Genomic DNA, 20,902 nt, shown 5'->3' on the forward strand with positions numbered 1-20,902 from the left:
TTGTGTGTTAATGTGTGTGTGATTGTGTGTGTGATTGTGTGTGTGAATGTGTGTGTGATTGTGTGTGTGATTGTGTGTGTGAATGTTTGTGTGATTGTGTGTTAATGTGTGTGTGAATGTGTGTGTGATTGTGTGTGTGAATGTGTGTGTGATTGTTTGTGTGATTGTGTGTTAATGTGTGTGTGAATGTGTGTGTGAATGTGTGTGTGATTGTTTGTGTGATTGTGTGTGATTGTGTGTGTGAATGTGTGTGTGAATGTGTGTGTGATTGTGTGTGTGAATGTGTGTGTGATTGTTTGTGTGAATGTGTGTGTGAATGTGTGTTTGATTGTGTGTGTGATTGTGTGTGTGAATGGGTGTGTGATTGTGTGTGTGAATGTGTGTGTGTGATTGTGTGTGTGTGTGATTGTGTGTGTTAATGTGTGTGTGTGATTGTGTGTGTGATTGTGTGTGTGAATGTGTGTGTGATTGTGTGTTAATGTGTGTGTGATTGTGTGTGTGATTGTGTGTGTGATTGTGTGTGTGAATGTGTGTGTGATTGTGTGTGTAATTGTGTGTGTGAATGTTTGTGTGATTGTGTGTTAATGTGTGTGTGATTGTGTGTGTGATTGTGTGTGTGATTGTGTGTGTGAATGTGTGTGTGATTGTGTGTGTGATTATGTGTGTGATTGTGTGTGTGAATGTGTGTGTGATTGTTTGTGTGATTGTGTGTGTGAATGTTTGTGTGATTGTGTGTTAATGTGTGTGTGATTGTGTGTGTGATTGTGTGTGTGAATGTGTGTGTGATTGTGTGTGTGATTGTGTGTGTGATTGTGTGTGTGAATGTGTGTGTGATTGTGTGTGTGATTGTGTGTGTGAATGTGTGTGTGATTGTGTGTGTGATTGTGTGTGTGAATGTGTGTGTGAATGTGTGTGTGATTGTGTGTGTGAATGTGTGTGTGATTGTGTGTGTGAATGTGTGTGTGATTGTTTGTGTGATTGTGTGTTAATGTGTGTGTGATTGTGTGTGTGATTGTGTGTGTGATTGTGTGTGTGAATGTGTGTGTGATTGTGTGTGTGATTATGTGTGTGATTGTGTGTGTGAATGTGTGTGTGATTGTTTGTGTGATTGTGTGTGTGAATGTTTGTGTGATTGTGTGTTAATGTGTGTGTGATTGTGTGTGTGATTGTGTGTGTGATTGTGTGTGTGAATGTGTGTGTGATTGTGTGTGTGATTATGTGTGTGATTGTGTGTGTGAATGTGTGTGTGATTGTTTGTGTGATTGTGTGTGTGAATGTTTGTGTGATTGTGTGTTAATGTGTGTGTGATTGTGTGTGTGATTGTGTGTGTGAATGTGTGTGTGATTGTGTGTGTGATTGTGTGTGTGATTGTGTGTGTGAATGTGTGTGTGATTGTGTGTGTGATTGTGTGTGTGAATGTGTGTGTGATTGTGTGTGTGATTGTGTGTGTGAATGTGTGTGTGAATGTGTGTGTGATTGTGTGTGTGAATGTGTGTGTGAATGTGTGTGTGAATGTGTGTGTGATTGTTTGTGTGAATGTGTGTGTGAATGTGTGTTTGATTGTGTGTGTGATTGTGTGTGTGAATGGGTGTGTGATTGTGTGTGTGAATGTGTGTGTGTGATTGTGTGTGTGTGTGATTGTGTGTGTGATTGTGTGTGTGAATGTGTGTGTGATTGCGTGTGTGAATGTGTGTGTGTGAATGTGTGTGTGAATGTGTGTGTGATTGTGTGTGTGAATGTGTGTGTGATTGTTTGTGTGAATGTGTGTGAATGTGTGTTTGATTGTGTGTGTGATTGTGTGTGTGAATGGGTGTGTGATTGTGTGTGTGAATGTGTGTGTGTGATTGTGTGTGTGTGTGAATGTGTGTGTGATTGTGTGTGTGTGATTGTGTGTGTGTGTGAATGTGTGTGTGATTGTGTGTGTGTGTGAATGTGTGTGTGATTGTGTATAGTGTAAAGCGCTTTACAAATACAGACCATTCACCATTTACTCCCAGCAATAAAAAAATAAATAGGGAGTAAGATTCAGATAATTATTCATTAAAAGCTCGACATTTTAAATGAGAATAAGAAAGAAAAGTATGTCTTTGTGCCCCCTTTTCCCTGTTCATGCCCTATCGGCCCCCCTGGCTAAACTTTGCTAGCTCCGCCCCTGCACAGTTACGTCAGCTGTAGAAAAAGATCCTGGTGTAGAAATAATATTAAATAAATTCTAACAACAGATTATCAAGCTTAAACGTGCTGCTGTTGTTCAGCTGCTGGTTTCCTCTTTCTGGTGCAAAGTGAGACAAAAACAAAGAAGAGAGACGATCAGCTGATCATTGATCAGTTTATGATTGAAGCAGGAGAGAGAGAGAGAGAGAGAGGCAGTCGCTCTATATCTCGGTTGTTAAGCTTAACGTGGGAACGCTTTACAAACAGAGATGAACTTACACACTTGCTTTACTTCTCTCTGGGAAAACTTCCTCGGAGATGAAATGCCGGTTAGCGAGGCAACAAATGCTCAACCAGACACCAACAGGTCTGGCACGCCACAGTCGCTCTATCACGTGACCACACTGCTCCAACGTGCTGCGGTTATGAGCTGAGTTACGCCGTGTAGCAAGTTTTGTGAGGTGCTTTTTTGATATTTAATGGATCGTATTACATTTTTTATTTCTCTCCAATATCTGATCCAGTAATTTAGGTCAGTATCGGACCGATACCGACATGTAATATCGGATCGGTCCATCTCTAGTTTATACTGGTCTGACTGCAGCTTCTACACAGTGACGTGTTTCTGACATTTTACAGGTCCCGTTTAAATTCCTGCACTCGTGTTTCCAGCACAGAGGCTTCACAGCGTGTTGTAAACCTTCCAGGACTCCTTCAGTGTTCACAGCCTTGCAGCTTTCAGAAGTGAACATGAAAACGAAAGTGAGAGGGGAAAGAGAAAGCAATGACGTCATCGCTGCACAGATGTTTCACGGTTTCTGTTTTGCGTTTGTGAACCAATCAGAACACTTCTGGTTGGTTTTAATAACAATAATAACAATAAAAATATTAATAATGATACGCAGAGAGTCCGTCTACGGTCAGGTTCTTCTCTCTCAGCAGATCCGCTGATTTCAGGTGTGCTGTGATTATTTCACTGGAAGTAAAATAAAGTGAAATGTGAGTGACAGGAACACGTTTATACACGAGTCCGAAGTCATCCTCTCCTCCAAACGCTGAAAACTAACCAGTCTTCAATGTTCTGAGCGCACCTTCAGCACCTGCAAGACCCACCAATCAGCGCCGGCCTCGCTCACCGGTCTGCAGGTACTTTTGCCCAAGAGGGAAAATGAAAGACGGACTTTTCCCCAATATTTCTGTTTCCTGTTTGTAAAATAAAAGCCTGAACTCTGCTGGCAGCATGGACACGCACTCTCAGCACCACACAGCATCTTCATCGTCTTCATCATGGTCACCTGGACCGGCCTACTCTTCGTCCTCTGTGGCGCCCTGACCCCTGCCCTCTGCTGTGATTGGCTCACACACTACAAGCAACCGAGCAAAGAAGCCCGGGACCTCCTCACTCTCATGGTGAGTACAGCACTGACTCCAGGTCCTTAAATTGGTCTTTAAAACATTCCAGGACTCCTTAGACTGTTACAGAGAGACAGTTCCAGGGTCCTTTAAAAGTTTCCAGGATCCTTGAAGACATTTCGAGAGTGATGAAATTATCCCAGGACGTCATTAAGTTAAAGAGATAAAGAGATTCCTGCTGTAAGAAGATCATTTGTAACCTTCACTGTAGCTGTTTCTCTGCTGTGATGAGCTCTGAAACCTGACTGAAAGAAGCCCTTCCTCTGCAGACGTGATGAATATTCAACACAAAGTTTACTGGCAGCTGAAACGATGCATTCAGAACCTCTAGGACATTTGTAAACAGCACAGGTCACATGTTTAGCGTGTAGACTGAAGGGGTGTCCAAATTCATGGGCTGCATCCCGGCCCACGTAGACCGCAAAGGCCGGGTCCTCAGGAGGTCGGGTAGGCCGGAAGTGAGCGGCTGTGAAATGTGACGGTCGAGCCTTCAGATTAGCGTCACCGCTGTCTCGGTGGAGTTAATAAACTCGCCGTCTGCTCCTTGCTGTCTAAAATATAACAGGACACTGGAGTAAACTCTCGACCGTCTCACACTTCTGTTTAATCAGTTTTCTGTTTGACGTTTAGTCAGCTGTGTGGAAACTAGAACTTTGATCTCAACCAAACTCACAAACAAATAAAACACTGAAAAAAGCCCAACAATAACATGTTTAAGTTATCTAAGTGACTTATATATCATGCTTAACCTGAGTAGTTAAGACCACGGGGGTTTGAAAACGATGTTTGGGTGGAGTTAGCGGTTATCGCCCCGGCTAGCTATCAAGCTGGTGGGTAAAAGACGTCTCTCCAAATATGTCATATCTCGATAAACCGAGCAGATATTTGGAGTTTACACGGCTACTGAAAATATCTTAGAAGCTTATTTTGTGACCCAGAAAGATTAATAAGAGTAATATTAAAAACGTAGTAGTGGTGACGCTATGAATTCTGGGATATTGTGGGCCAAGAAGGATACACCCGATCCATCCTTCAAATTTGGGGAAAAGGGGGACGCATTCGGAGGAGTCTAAGAATTTGGACAGCCTTGGGCGCGTCGCTATGACGCAATCGGTCTACAAATGCGGCCTCAGGAGGAAGCAGCCCCTGAATGTGGGTACGTCAACAACACGTCATGATTGGCAACAGCTCAGAGCGATGTGGTGAAATGAAGCGCTGTCTCTCTGTTTCAGGGCGATCAGCTGACTGAACAGCACTCTTCAGTTCATCCGGTTCGATTCCCAAAACATCTCTACAAGCAAATAAAAAACTCTGAGGTAGGTCACATGACTACATCGATGACATCACATCTGTTTGCCAATCAGACGCCTGCAGCTCACCTCTCTCTCTCTCCAGGTGGAGTCAAAGCTGGTTTTCATCAGAGACAGTCTGCAGCTTATTTTCTGTCTGTATCGCCATGACAACCTGTCAGCCGCTCCCTGGGGCGCCGACAAGACGGAGGGCTTCCTGACGGTCATTCACAGACAGATCACGGAGCTGAGCGCGTGTGTGAGTGGACACGCCCACTTCACTGCTTTCAGCCTACTCACAGGAGCAAACATGCACCCACACCCACTCTCCTTCACCTCCTCCCAGAGCCTCCTCTTCATCAGTGCTTCACCTCCTCCCAGAGCCTCCTCTTCATCAGTGCTTCACCTCCTCCCAAAGCCTCCTCTTCATCAGTGCTTCACCTCCTCCCAAAGCCTCCTCTTCATCAGTGCTTCACCTCCTTTCCGAGCCTCAGTCTGAACTGTTCTTTGTCTCCAGGTTTCCACCAACAGTCCAGCCAACAGCAGACTGAGGAGCTACTACAGGACTCTGGCCAACAGTACTCTGTCTTGCTCTGTAAGTACAAGTACTGTAGTACTCATTGTATTATTGTGTGTAGCGACAGTGGTAATAAGTGTAGTACTGTGTGTACAGGGCTGCGGTACTGCGTCATGGCAGCTGCTCAGGAAGGAAACCAAACTGCGCCTGGAACAGCTGGAGCTACTCGTGGCCTCCATCAGAGTTCCTGCTGCTGCCAGCAGGAGGCGCTCTGCAGCAACGCAACAGCAACGCAACACTGACACAATATCCAAAGAGTGTTTCTGATGTTCCCCTCTCTATTTATTTATTTATGTATTTATTCACATTATTTATGTATTTATTTGAAATATTTATTTATTTTTCTACATATTTCTTCAAACACTGTTCGTGCATTTTAGTCACTCTGAATTTTTACTTTAGATTGGTCTTATTTATTTATTTTTTGTATTAACATTTCATATGCTTTACTTTTTTAAAATAAGTTATTGAAATAAATTCTGTCTCATTTAAACTGAGCTGCATTCAGTGGTTGTAGGGAGGAAGAACTCCTTTTTAACAGGAAGAGACCTCCATCAGTAGCATGCTCATGGAGGGTGCTCTCTGATGGGATGGAGAATGCAAAGAAGCATTCACGAACAATAAAACAACGATCTTTACTCTTAATGAGATCCATTTCCACGTGGACGATGTGTTTCTGTTCTTCATTCATTCTTGTTTGGCTCTCGGCAAAGGCGGTCGCACTTTTCTCCTCTTCCTTCTTATCTTCCCTGCTTAGCCTCTTGTGTCCTTGTCTCGTGTGCATTACTTTCCCTGAACAGTCTCTCACTGTCGTTCTCTAAAACCTAAAGAGAATTATGGATTTGATCAACTGGTCTCTGAATGCTATTGACACCCTTTAACGAGAAGTCTGGGCTCGGGAGAGCCCGAGTGCCCTGGAGGGACTTTGCCTGCCGGATACACGATGGACGGGTGGCAGACATGGAGGGTCTGTCGATCGAGGACGCTGAAGATATCTACCTATGAACCATGATAACAGGGTTCTTGCTGATTGGAGCTGGCTTGGCCCTGGCTTATTGGAGAATTAAGAAAGTGGAACCGGCTGTTCAAACCCCCCCAAGGCTGCCCGCTGGGATTGAACGATGGGACGAGGCGCGACTTCTCAGAACGGGCTCACTGAGTGCAGCATGGTTAAGATCTTGGAGAAGCTTACAGCTGCAGTGAATACTCAGAATAAGACCTCTGAGCGTAAATTTGATTACACCGAGGAGAAGTTCACTCAGAATAACATCTGTGAGTGAAAGTTGGATCACATCGTGGAGCAGCTCACTGCAGTCGTGAGTTCTCAGAATCGGCTCTCTGAGCACAAGAATGACACCACGGAGCAAGTTTGATAACATCAGCTCGCGGCTCTCCAACGGGAGATTGAGAGACCAGTGTCGGAGTGTTAAAGAACAGCTTTGAAATTCTCATGAGTTGTTCGCATAAAAGAAAAATCACCATGATAATGCAGCTGTCCCTTCGCCGCCAGTTGTGGGCTCAAGGCTGGAGCCTTGCTCACAGTGGTCCAAGTGTTGGCTCAGGGAGTTTGTGCGTTTGCTCAGACACATGAAACATTAGAGGGAACATTGCCTCCAAGGTATGTTCCCTCTAAACTGAGCGCGTGAGCAATCGCACACTGCTACATGGTCTCCCCACACAGAAAATCTGCGCTGCGCACAAAAAAACAATCCAGCCCGAATTGGAATTAAAGTAAATACATGTATTTATTTTATTTCTCTGATTGTCTGTGCGCAGAGACTGTGTCTGCAGTGCGCGATTGCTCACGCGCTCAGCCCTGAGGGAACAGTCTTCATCAGGGTTTGATAGGCAGGGCTAACAGCAGCCCGGGCTCACCATCAGCCAACACCTGACTCTTTGAACCCCTAGAGGGCGCCAAAGGTTAAAAAGACAGATGTCTGTGTTATATTCCCGCTGTGGCGTCAGCACACTATTAGAGCTTATGCCGAGTCAGACTGCACACACAATAGTTTGTTTTCGAGTTGACTTCTTCTTTATTGGGATAACACAAAAGTAACACACACACATAACTGGGCGTGGTGCCCCCTACTGGCGATGGCTTGCATAGCACACAATAACTCTTGGTTCATACATAACAGTCTGTGCACAAGAAAACAATAAACCTCAACAATGTTGTATAAAATTATGCAAGACATACAAAACAATCTGTGAAAAGGGCCAAAGGTCATACATTAAATCCACCCATTGTCTTTCGCAGGTCTAAACAAAAGACAATCCAGACATTAAAATTCTGCTTGTGCACAAGAGTGACATCAAAATTTGATCCTATACAATAAAAAACAATAAAAAACAGAGCGTAATGGTATAAACTGGGATATTTTACTGGAATCACAAACTGTGTAGAGAAACAGTTAAACTGTAAGGTCCCCCTCCTCACTGCATCCTGGTGGTTTAGTGCCCTGTAACATTTTCCACCCACTTCGGGTGTTATCGGTAACATTGCTGCTAATAACGCCCACTGAATGGACCAATAGCATCCAAGTGGGTGGGTCTCTCCCCTAACTTACTTCTAAAGATCTGGGGTCCCATGTCATGCTTGGTAACAGCGGACCACCCAAGTCTCACCCTTAACCAGGGCTGGACTGGGACAAAAAATCGGCCCGGGCATTTTGACTAGAGACCGGCCCACCAAAAATGTGACGTCATTCAGGGGTAAAACCGCAAAGGATTCTGGGAACTTGTGGCAAGCGGTACTAGCGCATGCAGGCTTTCAATTGAACTCAGTTACACAGCGATAAAAAGAAACACAAAAAATGGCAAGAAACTGTTGTATTATTAACTGCAATAGCCGGTGTTGTGCCAAAAAGTGATTGTCTGCCAAAAACTGATTTCCGGTATTTGCCAAAAACTGATTGCTCGTATTTAAATTGCTATAAGTAACTTGTTGGGCTATAATATGTGAAACATATGTCAAATGCATCCCTCATGGATGACATAAAGTCATATTGAGCTACAAACAACATTAGTGTAACAAGGTAGAAGCTGCAATCAGTCTTTGGCAGTGACTTTTATATAACCTTTATTTATGCCGTTAAAAAAAGTCTAATTAACATTAAAAATGTCTTTTGTAAGAAGTAGTTGGACAGCAGAAATGGCTCAAATATGACAATAGTTCTATGAAAATATTTAAAGTGGGGATAAAGGACCGGATTTGTTATAATGTAAGTACAATAACACAGAGTTGTAAAGATACTTGAAAAAACAGATAATTTTTTAATTCCATATATAGCCCCTTTGTAAACGCTGTTCACCGAAGTCTATTTACCAACATAGATATTACACATAAAAAATACACGCAAACATTGGAAATCAGTTTTTGGCAGGCGATCACTTTTTGGCACAACACCTGTTGCATGACAGCCACGGGAAGCCGACGGGTAAAAAGATCGGTTGTTATCGGATTACGTCGTGGAAATTGTTTATGCCATGTTTCCGAAGTAACAAAGAGCCGATGGATGGCCTATAAGATTGCTAAACAAGGGGGAGGGTGCATCCGACCTCCTCGGCTGTAATTGGTCCAGCTCAGAGTCGATCATGACCAATTGGCCAATCCAACACCTTTCATTATTTATACCCTTCCAAAATAAAAAATCAAAAAATCGATCGGCCCATAAAAACAAAAAATCGCCAGCGGCCCACCGGGCAAATGCCCGGTATGCCCGATGGCCAGTCCAGCTATGCCCTTAACCCCCAACATTGAAATGTGCTCAGGGCACTCGAGACGGCTGTCAACGTTCATTTCATCCCCTACGTCCAGTTAGGGAACAACAAGAATACGACTTTAATATGGCCCATAAAGGTGAAGTTTTATCTGCAGTTAAACTATTAAAAAACAGACATACGAGGTGGAACCAAAGAGAGTTCATTTGAAAACACCCACGTTTTCTCACTTCTCGTGAATAAGACAGAAGTCTTTCTTATCTGGTTACTTTTAAAAAATACTTTATTTGGCCTTTTTCAGCTTTATTTGATGAAGAGAGGACAGGAGAGCAGGGCAGAGAGAGAAGGGAGACAGCTCAACGCATATTTTTGTGACTATAAAAGTAATCCACATACTTGTATGTACATTATAGGGAAATATATGAGACAGTTGAAACCTTCAGGCTTTTATCGTAAAATGTTTTCGTAGATATTCACATTCAAACATTTCCTCGGAGACATTTTTCTAAACATGCATTTTGGTAGAACTGTATCTACGATGCTAACATTTCACTCGCTCATGTTCATTTCAGCCAGAACGACCCGAATGTTGCATTATTTTTATTGCGTTTTTGTGCTGCTGTGGTTCAATGAGTGGCCTTAAAAAGTCTTTAATCATTGCTCACATGTGGGAGGGAACATTTTATCAAATCCACCCTGGAGTCTGAAGGACCGGGAGGCATCATATTTAATGAGGAACAGATTAACGTCGCACAGAGTTCATGTTAGTCTGAGAATGACTCGCAGATGAGCCGCTCAAAGGCAGCTGCAGTTAGTATGGCATCAGAGCAGTGGGGTCACCCTCAGGGGTCAGGGGTCAGGGATGGTGACCTGTGTGTTTCAGGTCAGTTTTTTCAGTGTTAAAGGTAAATTTTTAATCACTTTAATAATTCGTCAGGCATCTGCGTGTCTGACCTCTGAGGTGAACCCGTTTGAATCAAACAGGTGAAAACTGATTCTACTGTCAGTAGATCATCTTTAGGTGCAGAGAGGACCGAGGACTCAGATGTGTGTGCATCATCTGTCTACGTTTATGTCTTATCCCTGCACGGTTGGTGTGGAGGACCCACAACTCATTAAAGACATCAAAGGGCGATTCAATTCTGTTCTATCAGAAACAGCACATCGTGTTTCGTGTTTAAACACACTGCTGATCATCGGTAACATGTGATGGGAGCTTTCCGATGAAGCACAGCAGAATCAGTCATTCGAGTACTTTAGGGTAAAAGCTGTCTCGGCCTCGGCTCAGTGTCGCTCTGACTCTGCAGCTCGCTTCAGTTTCAGCGTCACTCGCCCCGCGCTTGGTGACACTGAGCGACTCGTCGAAGCTGAAGTGGAAAACGAAACACTCGCCAAGATCTCATTTCTCCACAGAGGAGCTCCACGCTTCCTTCCTTCTTTCTTTTCTGTCTAAATGTGACTGAAGCTGCACTTCCTGCCTCTCTGCTGCTCTCTCTTCTTCTCTGTAAACTTAAACTGAAGCGTTAAACCACTTCCTGTGACGAAACTCACAGGTTTTATTTTGATTCATAGACGCAAACACAAGGACGAGGACAGTTCTGTCCACAAACACTTACTGAGAAACTACAAGACATCATTGTTTCCATGTGACTCAAAGGGAACAAGCAGCAACAATCAAAGTGTTTGTTTGTTTGTTTCATGAAAAACAACAAACTGAATATTAATCCTTTATTTTCTGAATGAGAAACATGGATCATTACAGAGCAATCACTTCAAACAGCACATCTCTGAACCGCGTCTCCGATTCAAATTCAGCACATAAGCATCAACAAAACCAAAGTGAAACCACCAAAATAAAACATCCATCCTTCGATCATCCATCCATTGATCATCCATCCATCGATCATCCATCCATCGACCATCCATCCATCGACCATCCATCCATCGACCATCCATCCATCCATCGCTCATCCATCCATCGATCATCCAACCTTTGATCTGTATTTTATCTCCTTACTTTTGACTTTCAGAAAAACTCAGATGTTCACAAACTTTTGTGTTTAATGAGGAGTCAGCATTCCAATCATCCAATCAGAATCAGGTGATGACAGTGCACTTTATTTTTGAGTTTATAACTGACCACTGGAGGAGTTTTACAGGACACACACACACAAGGACAGAAAAGTGAGGAGACAAACTGCAGGATAAAGAATAGTCCTAACACCAGCTGGTTGACTGTGTAACAGTAAATTAACTACAGATTTTTCCTGGCAGGTTCGATAGCTCGCTGTTTAAACCAAACTGAGTTTTTGGGGGCAATAATGAGCTGATTCTCAATACTTGGTCCGTTTTTTAAGTATTTCACCACCAAAAACAACACATAAGAGAAAATGAACAGTAAAAACAAAGGTCTTGCTGTGTTTGTCTAATATGTATCTGCTTTGATGACATCAGGCTACAGATGAGTTACGTTTTATTTTTGACTTTTTTGACATTACCTTGTTCATTTACATCATTATTTTAAAACTGTATTTACTTCTGCAGTTTTGTTTATTTTGTAGTTTTTCATTTAAGTTTCAACTGAAGTAGTTTTTATAAGACTTGAACATAATTATTGTTGCACTTTAACCAGCTGCACACTTCTGTCACAGTTTATTTCTAAATCAAATAAACTAAAGAAGCAGCTGACGTATTTACAGTTTGTGAGTTTGCTTCTGTTTCTCCTTTGAATAGATTTTATTGATATAGTTTTCCAAGTTTATAAAATCGTTTCATTGAGTTTCATTGTTTTTAAAACTTTATTTTAGTGTAGTTAAAAAATGTTCACATCAAGTCTTAGTTTTAGTGAACCCATTTAAAAACTTTTTGCTTTGACACTGCACACTGAAGTGTTACTGCAGTAATGTGATTACTTTTAGAAAGTGCTCGTTGAGACACGGAGCACTTCATTAAAGAGTCTGGAGCCTCCAGCCGACGACACATGTAGCTGACGTCAGCTGTCCATAAACTTTTGACCGTCAATGTTTCCATATGTTTGTGCATCTCTGCTGTTGCTGGATTTCTTACCATGTTGAGTCAGCAGTTGCAAAGCGAAGGCTCGCGCGCCACCTCGCACCCTGAGGGGGTGGCCAGGATGCAGTGGGGCCTGAGGTTGGGAAATTTCCAGAAGTTCTTAGAAATGTTTAATTTTTGTTGAATGCATCAGAGTTTCATTTACTGCTTTCCAGGATGAAGCTTTATTTAAACCACAACATGACACAGACTCTCATCAGAACCACAACAACCACCAGAGGAAGAACCAGATCAGCGTAGACCTCCGACACCTCCGACACCTCTGACACCTCCAACCCTGCAGCACCCCTGCCAACGGTGAGTGTCTCGAGATAGAAGCAGTTTTAGATCAGCTGTGGGCTTTATTGATATCCTCAGATTAATCCTCAGACTTCTGGATTAAACACATTTCATTAGAACAACAGCTTGAAACCTGATGCCATTATTGATTTTCTATTGCTCAGTCAGCTGTTGAACTTTCAGTTACTGTTTCCTAAAATCGTTGATCATTTATGTCTGCGACAGCTTTATTTGTAATTTGATGAATGAAGTCTGCAGTTTGGAAAAACCTCAGCTGGTTTTTAACCCTGTGAAACAGAAATGTGGCAAATATGAAACATTTTTGTGTCACAGGGTTTCAGAGCTCTACATCATCAGTGCGACTGACAAAAAACCTGATCCTTCAAAAAATACCAACTAAAACTCAAATTTATAATGATTTTGTTCCTAATTTGTTAGAAGGTTTAAAAGAGGTGTTGAGGGTTTTAATAAAGTTTGAAGACTTTTTAGCGTTGTGCCCTGGCTGCCTGCGAGCTCTGTGCTGTTGAATAAAGTTGCATTTTGAACAATTTGGCTTCGGGTCCCTGTGTGCCGGTGATTAAAAGCCCCTGATGATTAGCAGTAAGGCGCTAACGAAGGCGCTTTAAGTTTCATTTCAGGGCCAAAGCTTCAGATAAGTGACTCATTGACTTTCAGGACTTTTCTTCTTCATTAGACTCAGAACGTGAATTTTCCACTCATGATGTGAGACGAGAACGTCAGCTGACGGTTGGCGCCCGATCGGGTCTCGTAGCTCTGACGAATAATTCCACCAACGCTCCGAGGCGCGGCGGGAAAACCTGCTGACTGGAAAGAGTGTTGCGTTTTTACGTCTGATAGGAGCTGAGCGAGCGACACGTCACCTCGGCGCACTACAAATACCGTTCGCTCAAAGTGCCCGGTATCAGTCCGGCCGATCGCTCACAGGTCAGAGTTCAGCTTTGGTGACTGTCGCTACCTTTACTTCTCTCAGAGCTGTGATGTCACATCCCATCAGGCATTTAGATGGGTAGTAAGCGTCAGGGAAACTGGGATGTTTTACGTATCTGAGCTGAAACCAAAGATATGACCATAAATATGCGGACATGTCTAACTTCTCACCGATGTTGTTTTTTTTTTTCATAAATACCTGTTTATGAGCTTTACACCACTCCTCTAGTGACTCACCTGGCAGTAGAGGGTCCAGGTTGTGCTTTCAATCAGATTCTTAGTGGTTTGTGAGTGAGTCACACAGGTAGATGTCCTCTCATTGGCTGATGTGCTGACATCCAGCCCATCTGCTTCTCTCTGTTCCAGGTTACCTGCCGGCTCACACAGCACACACCTCAGACCAGACAAGGACCTGCTCGGCTCTCATGGCGCCCTCCATCATCCTCCTCATTCTCTTGCCGCTCTTTGGTCTCCAGATGATGCTGGTTGCCAAGCCAACGCCGCGGTGCCGTCCTCTGACAGGAAGAGTGGTTACGGGAGCCCACCATCTACTCAAAGCCATGGTAGGAACGGAAACCCTCACACCTTAACATCGGCTGCTGTTAGTCGGTCATCTGTCCATAAAGATTTAGTGATTCCTGTTTGTCCTGTAGGGACCCGAATTTCCTCTCCACTGCCGGCCGGTCAACGCCAATATCTCCTTTCCAGACTCCACCCTCCCCACCACTGCAGCCAATCGATCTCAGGTAAACTTCACCGTGGCCTGTCGGCTCTCACAGAGCTTTGTTTTCTATGTCTGAATATGACCTGATTTCTCATTGGTCCACTGCAGTGTCCCCGAGTACTGTGGGTCGTCTACAAGTCACTCGAAGGCATGTGGCTGACGTACGAGGAACACGAGCTACCCGTGGGAGATGGCGGAGTCCACTGGGACGAGAAGAAACTCGAAGAATTCTTCACCCTGCAGGACCGTCTGCAGGATGAGGGTCGCTGTGTGAGTACCAGAGCCCATCTCAGTAGAACCGCCTCAGTCATTGTGGTCTCTGTAATCTGTCTGGTAGTTTCTGTAGAACTGGTCTGAGGTCTGATGGTCTCTGTAGAACCAGCCTGTGTAGAACCAGCCTGTGTAGAACCAGCCTGTGTAGAACTTGTCACTGTAGAACCAGCCTGTGTAGAACCAGCCTATGTAGAACCAGCCTGTGTAGAACCAGCCTCCTGTTGCTGTGGTTTGACGGTTCTAAATGGCGGTCCGTGTCTCTGCAGCTGCCCTCGGACGTGGAAGCATCAGGTCTCCTGTCGTCGTACTTCAGTAACGTCACAGCAGTCATTGGGCAGCAGGTAAAAATTGATCTCTGATTCCGTCACGAGTAATAAATATATTTTTATTAAATCAATTCAACATCAAATGAACGATATAAAATGATTAAATGTTGTATTAAAGCTTCGTCTTAATAAATGACATGTTTGAGTCACTGTGTGTGGACCAATGAGAGCTGAGTGGGCGTGTCTTGTCGTGTCTCACAGGACAGTGCAGCGTGTGGTTGGGAGGCTCTGAGGAGAGATGTGATCTGGGTCCTAAAGTCCACCCAGCAGATACACAGGTCCTGCTTCAACTGGAGCCACGCCCAATGAAAAAATCCTTTGCCACGCCCACCAAGGAGTACTGATAATCATATATTTTATTTATACCTTTATTTATTCACATGTATTTATTATTTATTGTTTTTGTACTTTTTTAAATTAAACATTTCTTTATTTTTCTGATTTCATTTTTTCTTATTTTTTATTGTTCAAATGTTTCATTTCATCAGAATAAAGCATCAAAAAACGCACTCTCTTCTTTTCATTGTTATTTTTATAAGTCTGGGTTAAACCGGGGTTTGGCAGCAGGAGGGTCTGTAATATCAGGAGTGCAGCGAGGGTAAAACAAGAACTTTGAAATGAATTAAATGAGCGTGAGGCTCTGATCAGCTGTGCTGCCGCTCAGATGCTCTTTATGGCTGACTGGAACACGCTCAGCATGAGTTGTGTGCCTGATTTTAAAACAGTCTATGCTTTTCATATGAAGCTGAAGTACAGCGACCTCAGCTCTACGTCTGCACCATGAACGCATCACAGGGAGGAGGAGAAAGGATGCGCTCAGGCTGTGAGCGCCGGTGTGATGTCATTATTTTGGTATTTCTGAGCGAGCCTCCGTGTGGTCACTGGAAGCATCACCAGCAGCACATGAAAAACAGTGAAAGTGAACTAACTGCCATCACACCGATCATATCCGAAGATCAGGATCACTTTACCATCTGATCATGAGCAGTAGTAATTGTGGTAGTAGTAACAGTAATGACAGCAGAAGCATCATCTGAGATGTTTCCAGTGAAACTGTTGTGAGCTTTGATTGGAGCTTTCAGGTGAAGCTGATTTTTAACCTTTAGTGATTGGAGTGAGAGGAAGGTTTAAAGACGTGTGACCCGCTGGGATGGATGGCTTGGAGACAAAGTTAGAAAGGCTGACATGGTTTGCACATGTGCAGACGAGGGAGAGTGGGTTTACTGGAAAAAGGATGAAGATGGGGCTGCCAGACAGGAGGGAGACCTCAGAGGAGGTTCATGGGTGTAGTGAAGGAGGACATGCAGAGGGCGAAGCTGAATGTGACACAGTATCTCCACCTACTCAGTCACATCATCCCTCAGCCTCCTCTGACCTACCTGCTTTTCCTGCAGATGATCTCTGGCTCTGCATGTCTTTTATCCTCTGCGAGAGTTGAGGCTCGGGTGTGGATTTTATGGTTTTCAGGGTTTCCCTGGGTCTTTTGCCATGTTGTAGTTGTGTGTCTTATTTTGAGAGATGAATTGAACGTCTATGGATTTCACGGCCTCGCTGAGCTTCTCTGGGACTGAACCCTGTGTGATGAACTGGCTCCAGGTCACAATCAGTGGCTCTGCAACAATGACCTTGTATCTATTTTAGTTTGTGAACATCTGAAGCATCATCACAAACATTCCTGTTGGATGAATGAAGCGCTGCTGAGTCAGCGCGTTGGCTGTGTTTACAGTCTGATCAGGTAATCGTCTGCTGACAGCTGACTTATTATACTGAGCTCTTACCTGAGGCACAAGCGTTCACATCCAGACATGCCACCACAAACCTTCTGCTGACTTCAGGTCAGGCTAAAGGTAGACCCAGGATGACAACCTGGTATTAGACCCTTTCACACACAAACGGTCTCTACCTCGGGTCCAGATCCTGCTGAAACAGGGTCGGGGTCAGTTTTCTAATCTTGGTTGCTGAGCACTTTTTCAGCTTAGCTCAGAACCATGAAGTTGGAGCTTCATGTTCTTCTGATACTGTTCTACAGCTGAGACAGACACTATCTCTGCTTTCAAGATGAGGCTTCAAACTTTCCTCTTTGCTAAAGCATATAGTTAGGGCTGGACCAGGTGACCCTGAATCCTTGTCATGCTGCAGTAGGTGTAGGCTGCCATTCCCATGATGCATTTTCTTCTTCAGTCATCTTTTTCTCTCATCCATCTGCAGACTCACCTGTTTGCATGAGAGGAAACAGACGCCAAGCAGGATGCTGACAACGCAACTCCGGTTTGTCACGTGGCTCCTTTCAAAAAGAATCGCCCACCCAGCTTCTGACAACAACAAAACACATTTTGGGGGTAACTTGAAAAACAAAGCAGATCTTAAATGTCAACATGAGGTCAGAGGTCAAATGTGACATCACTATGAGACATTTGGAATCACCATATACCAGTATCATTTTATAAATAATGCCAATCAGAACGATGCCACCTTATCCCAGAGTCCAGCCAATGATGCGATTCACATTCGTATAAACGCAGCTAATCAACGTGGTTGACTGACAGCGTCCTTATGTGCGACACCAGTGTTTTAGCAAAGCGGCTGATGTGGGGTGAAGTTAATGACAACGTGTACAACCATTGGAGATGTGAGCAGGACAGACGAACAACTGACGGACAAAGTGTGGACTTTATACCAGTTTTTAAATCGTGTTGATCGGCCACGTAAAACCAGAGTTATGATAAAATATCTGCAATGTTTGGTTTTCTTCCTGAATACTGTCGTTGTTTATATTTACTGCGGGAAGAAACAGTAAAAACAGCGTTTTATATATAAAACGCCTTGGCAGCATTTTTAGGTAAACAGCTGCAAAAAACTTTGTTGTTTGCATAACTCAGTTACTTTTTTAAAGAAGTAACTATATAGTTAATTACCCAACATTGGTCATTATTTACTGTATTTTGCAGACAGAGTTACAGACTCTCTCCCAGACCACAGACTCAGAATACAGTCAGAGCTTTATAAAAAAAAAAGAAAGAAAAGAAAGAAAGTTTTGTTTTCAAAATTGGAGTTTAAGTTATTTTTAGTGTTAACATGCTACAGGTCATGAACAATTTTTTAAAGAAATTTTCATTGTAAGTGGGCTAAAGCAGTTAATTAAAAGTAGTCTAACATAAATGCTGTAATTTGATTACTTTAATAAACATGTAACTTGGATGGATGCTGGCGTGGCCACAATGCACACGTCTGCTGTCGCTCACAGTGGTTAAAGGGATGCTCAGGGAGTTTGTGTGTTCAGACACGTGAAACATTAGAGGGAACATTGCCTGTGAGCATTTTTATACTGAGAGAATGTTCTAGTGTTATTATTGTGAGCTGGTCTTAGTTGAGCTTTAGTTTATCTTTATTCCATCTCCTGGTTTCTTTTCCTGTCCTCTGTGTTTCACCTTTAGTCATGTCCGTGCTTTCGTCTGCTTTATCTACGTGTCTCCAGTCTGTCATGTGTTTCATGTCTGTGTGTTGTCTACGTCCCATTATGTTTCCTCTTTTATTTTGAAGGGTCCAGTGTTTCTGTGTTCAGTGTGTTTATTTTTGCTTCCCCTGTGGCGTTCATGTTCATTTGTGTCGACTGTGTTTCCCAGGTGTTTCCACTTCCCTCGTTACTCTCCTGTGTGTCCTCTGTCTCCCTCTGTCCGGGGTCGGGTCGACTGTTTGTATCAGGTCATGGACTTCAGCTGATTACGTTCATGCTTTGCTTCAGGTTCACAGTTTTTGCATGCACATGTTCTGATTCCTGTTCATGTACCATGTCATAGTTAGGTTTAGTTTATCCCAGTTTAGGTTTTAGTTGAGTTCAGCTCGCCTTGTTGTCTGTTTGAGACCAGCCTTAATAAACGGCTCGCTTTTCTCATACTTTGTTTTCTCTGCCGTGTCTGCTTTTGGGTCCACGACACAACACCTCGGCTGCTCAGTCATGAAAAACACAGACAGCAAATTTTAAGCAGCTTCAAAAATAAAAGACATTTCATGAAAGTTTGACCTTATCCGACCTTGTTGAAGAGGTCAGAGGTCACATGTGACATGATGTTTTAAAGCTCTGTACAATGACAGGAGCGTGGATGTATGTGTGTGGGGTGTCAGTAATTATAACCGCTGACTCAGGTCGGTGCTTGTGATCCCACCAGACGCGCCGCAGCGTGTTTCAGAAGCAGTGTTGCTAAAAATAGCAGCAGGTGTAATTTTCACCGAAGTCCTGTCAGAGCAGGTGAAGCCAGGAGCAGAATCCAGGATCAACGCTCCGCTGTGGTACAACAGTGTCAGAGACACAGCCAGCTCAGACGCAGCGATGACTCCGACTCTGAGTCACACAGCGCCGTCAGGCGTCCATCCTCCGTCTGCCCGGCAGCACCCGACAGGTGGAAACAGGTGAGCAAACTCTCAACACACTGACTTTGCTGTCATTTTAAATATTACAATTTATATGTGAAAATGCTGCATCGCTGCACTTCAGTGCCTCTCAATACATTTTAAACTTAACCTGAATTATCAGACTGCTCAGGGCCAGGAAAACAAAAATATAGACGTTTAATCACTTTCTTTGCCCCCCCGAGTATAAACTCTAGATGTTCATCTAGAGTTTATACTCGGGGGGTTAAAGTAGGCTGTCTGAAGGTGTCTGTCAGCTGCGTTTGTGGTACTTTAGAATACAGAAGAGTAGGGATGGGTATCGTTTAGGTTTTATCTGATACCGGTGCCAAACCGGTACTTTTGAAACGGTGCCGGTGTTTAAAGAATGGAGAACACAAACTTGTCCAAAAACCTCTCATGTTCAGCTGTTTTTTTGTAAAAAGATAACAATGTTAGCCTTTTCTGCAGCTATGGGGCATATATGGTATCACTCTTGGCTGGAAGCAGCTTAAACAATGGAAAAAACACAAACTTTGTCCAAAAACCTCTCATGTTTAACTGTTTTCCACTTTTTCTTTGGTCATTTTAGCCTTTTTGTCCAGGGTGAAGGGAGTATCTGCCATCAAACAAGAAGACAGCCGCATGTAGCTATGATGATGTTTGCTAGTTCACCTTACATGCATTAATGTAATAACGTGGTTAGCCTACTCAACGTAAATTACACACGAACAACATTAAGCTACTCACGCAGAGAAGAACGGCTGCTGCTGCATCATCATCCTCATCATTTCTGCTACACTGGCAGGGCTAGGGGCCAGGACTCTCCTCTTCGGGTTTTTGGGGGATGTTGCTAACTCCGGGTCGATAACAGGCACCACACCCGCAGTAGATGTGCTCGGTGTGAGGTCTCGCAGCAAGCTATCAAATACGGCGCATTTCTCGGCTTTTAAAAAAACGCTATGCGTCGCCAGGTGTTTCATCAGATTTGAGGTGTTACCTCCTTTGACAGCATCACAGTATCAGCTTAAAGCACTTGTTGCAGCTGCTGAGTTTGCATCTTTTGCTGTGAAGTACAGCCAGACTTTGACCGCTTCGCCTTGGACATTTTTAATCTGTAGCTCTGCTCTAAAAGAACGTACGTACCTGGACCCGCCTACTATCCTCGGAAACGTAAAATGATTGGCTAGAATCCAAAGTGTATGACGTCTCAGGAAAAAAAACAACATCGAAATGTGCGCTGCTTTTCGGTCTGGTTACCATAATGTGCCATAATGGCACCTGATACCGGTACCCATCCCTAGTTATGAGAGGAGGCAATGAGAGAAGTCAAGCTTTAACAAACACAGTGGGAAGAGGGTCGAGCTGACAAGTGGAGGATTTTGATTTTTGTACATGATTTGATACATCAGCTGTGTAGGGAAGAGTAAAACATGAAAATGACTGGGAGGAAGACAGTGAGGAAAAGAGAAAATCTACTTCACAGTTAGACGCTCCTACAGAGCTAAGTTGTTGGTGGATATCAGCGATTTTATGAGTGAAAAACGATAAGATAAGAGAGTTGGAAAAGTCAGCAGAGTCCATATGAGAGGGCAGTTTTACTAAATTAATTATAATTTTACTAAACAATGAAAAAAGACACCTGGAGTTACCTTAACTAGAACTGATTAAACCAGAAGAGTATGCAGATTGGGCTGAAACAATGCAGTCCTTATACAGCAAGATATGATTGTTATACATT

At 43.5% G+C, this 20,902-nt stretch overlaps 2 protein-coding genes across 2 annotated transcripts; both read left to right on the plus strand.

Annotated features, from left to right (window-relative positions):
- The first annotated feature begins 3,441 nt into the window (after positions 1-3,441).
- Positions 3,442-5,700, plus strand: LOC118455345 (interferon a3-like). The gene is made up of 5 exons (XM_087840397.1): positions 3,442-3,564; positions 4,800-4,883; positions 4,963-5,115; positions 5,374-5,451; positions 5,530-5,700. Exons 1-5 carry the CDS (start codon positions 3,442-3,444, stop codon positions 5,698-5,700), a joined length of 609 nt encoding a protein of 202 aa, XP_087696523.1.
- Positions 5,701-13,877: 8,177 nt separating this feature from the next.
- Positions 13,878-15,084, plus strand: LOC118455344 (uncharacterized). Its single transcript, XM_035914091.2, has 5 exons — positions 13,878-14,015; positions 14,106-14,198; positions 14,285-14,446; positions 14,716-14,790; positions 14,977-15,084. The coding sequence occupies exons 1-5, from the start codon at positions 13,878-13,880 to the stop codon at positions 15,082-15,084; spliced, it is 576 nt and encodes a 191-aa protein (XP_035769984.2).
- The last annotated feature ends 5,818 nt before the right edge of the window (positions 15,085-20,902 follow it).

Source organism: Neolamprologus brichardi, chromosome 4 (assembly GCF_056152115.1).
Source record: "Neolamprologus brichardi isolate AB-2024 chromosome 4, ASM5615211v1, whole genome shotgun sequence".
Classification (NCBI taxonomy): domain Eukaryota; kingdom Metazoa; phylum Chordata; class Actinopteri; order Cichliformes; family Cichlidae; genus Neolamprologus; species Neolamprologus brichardi.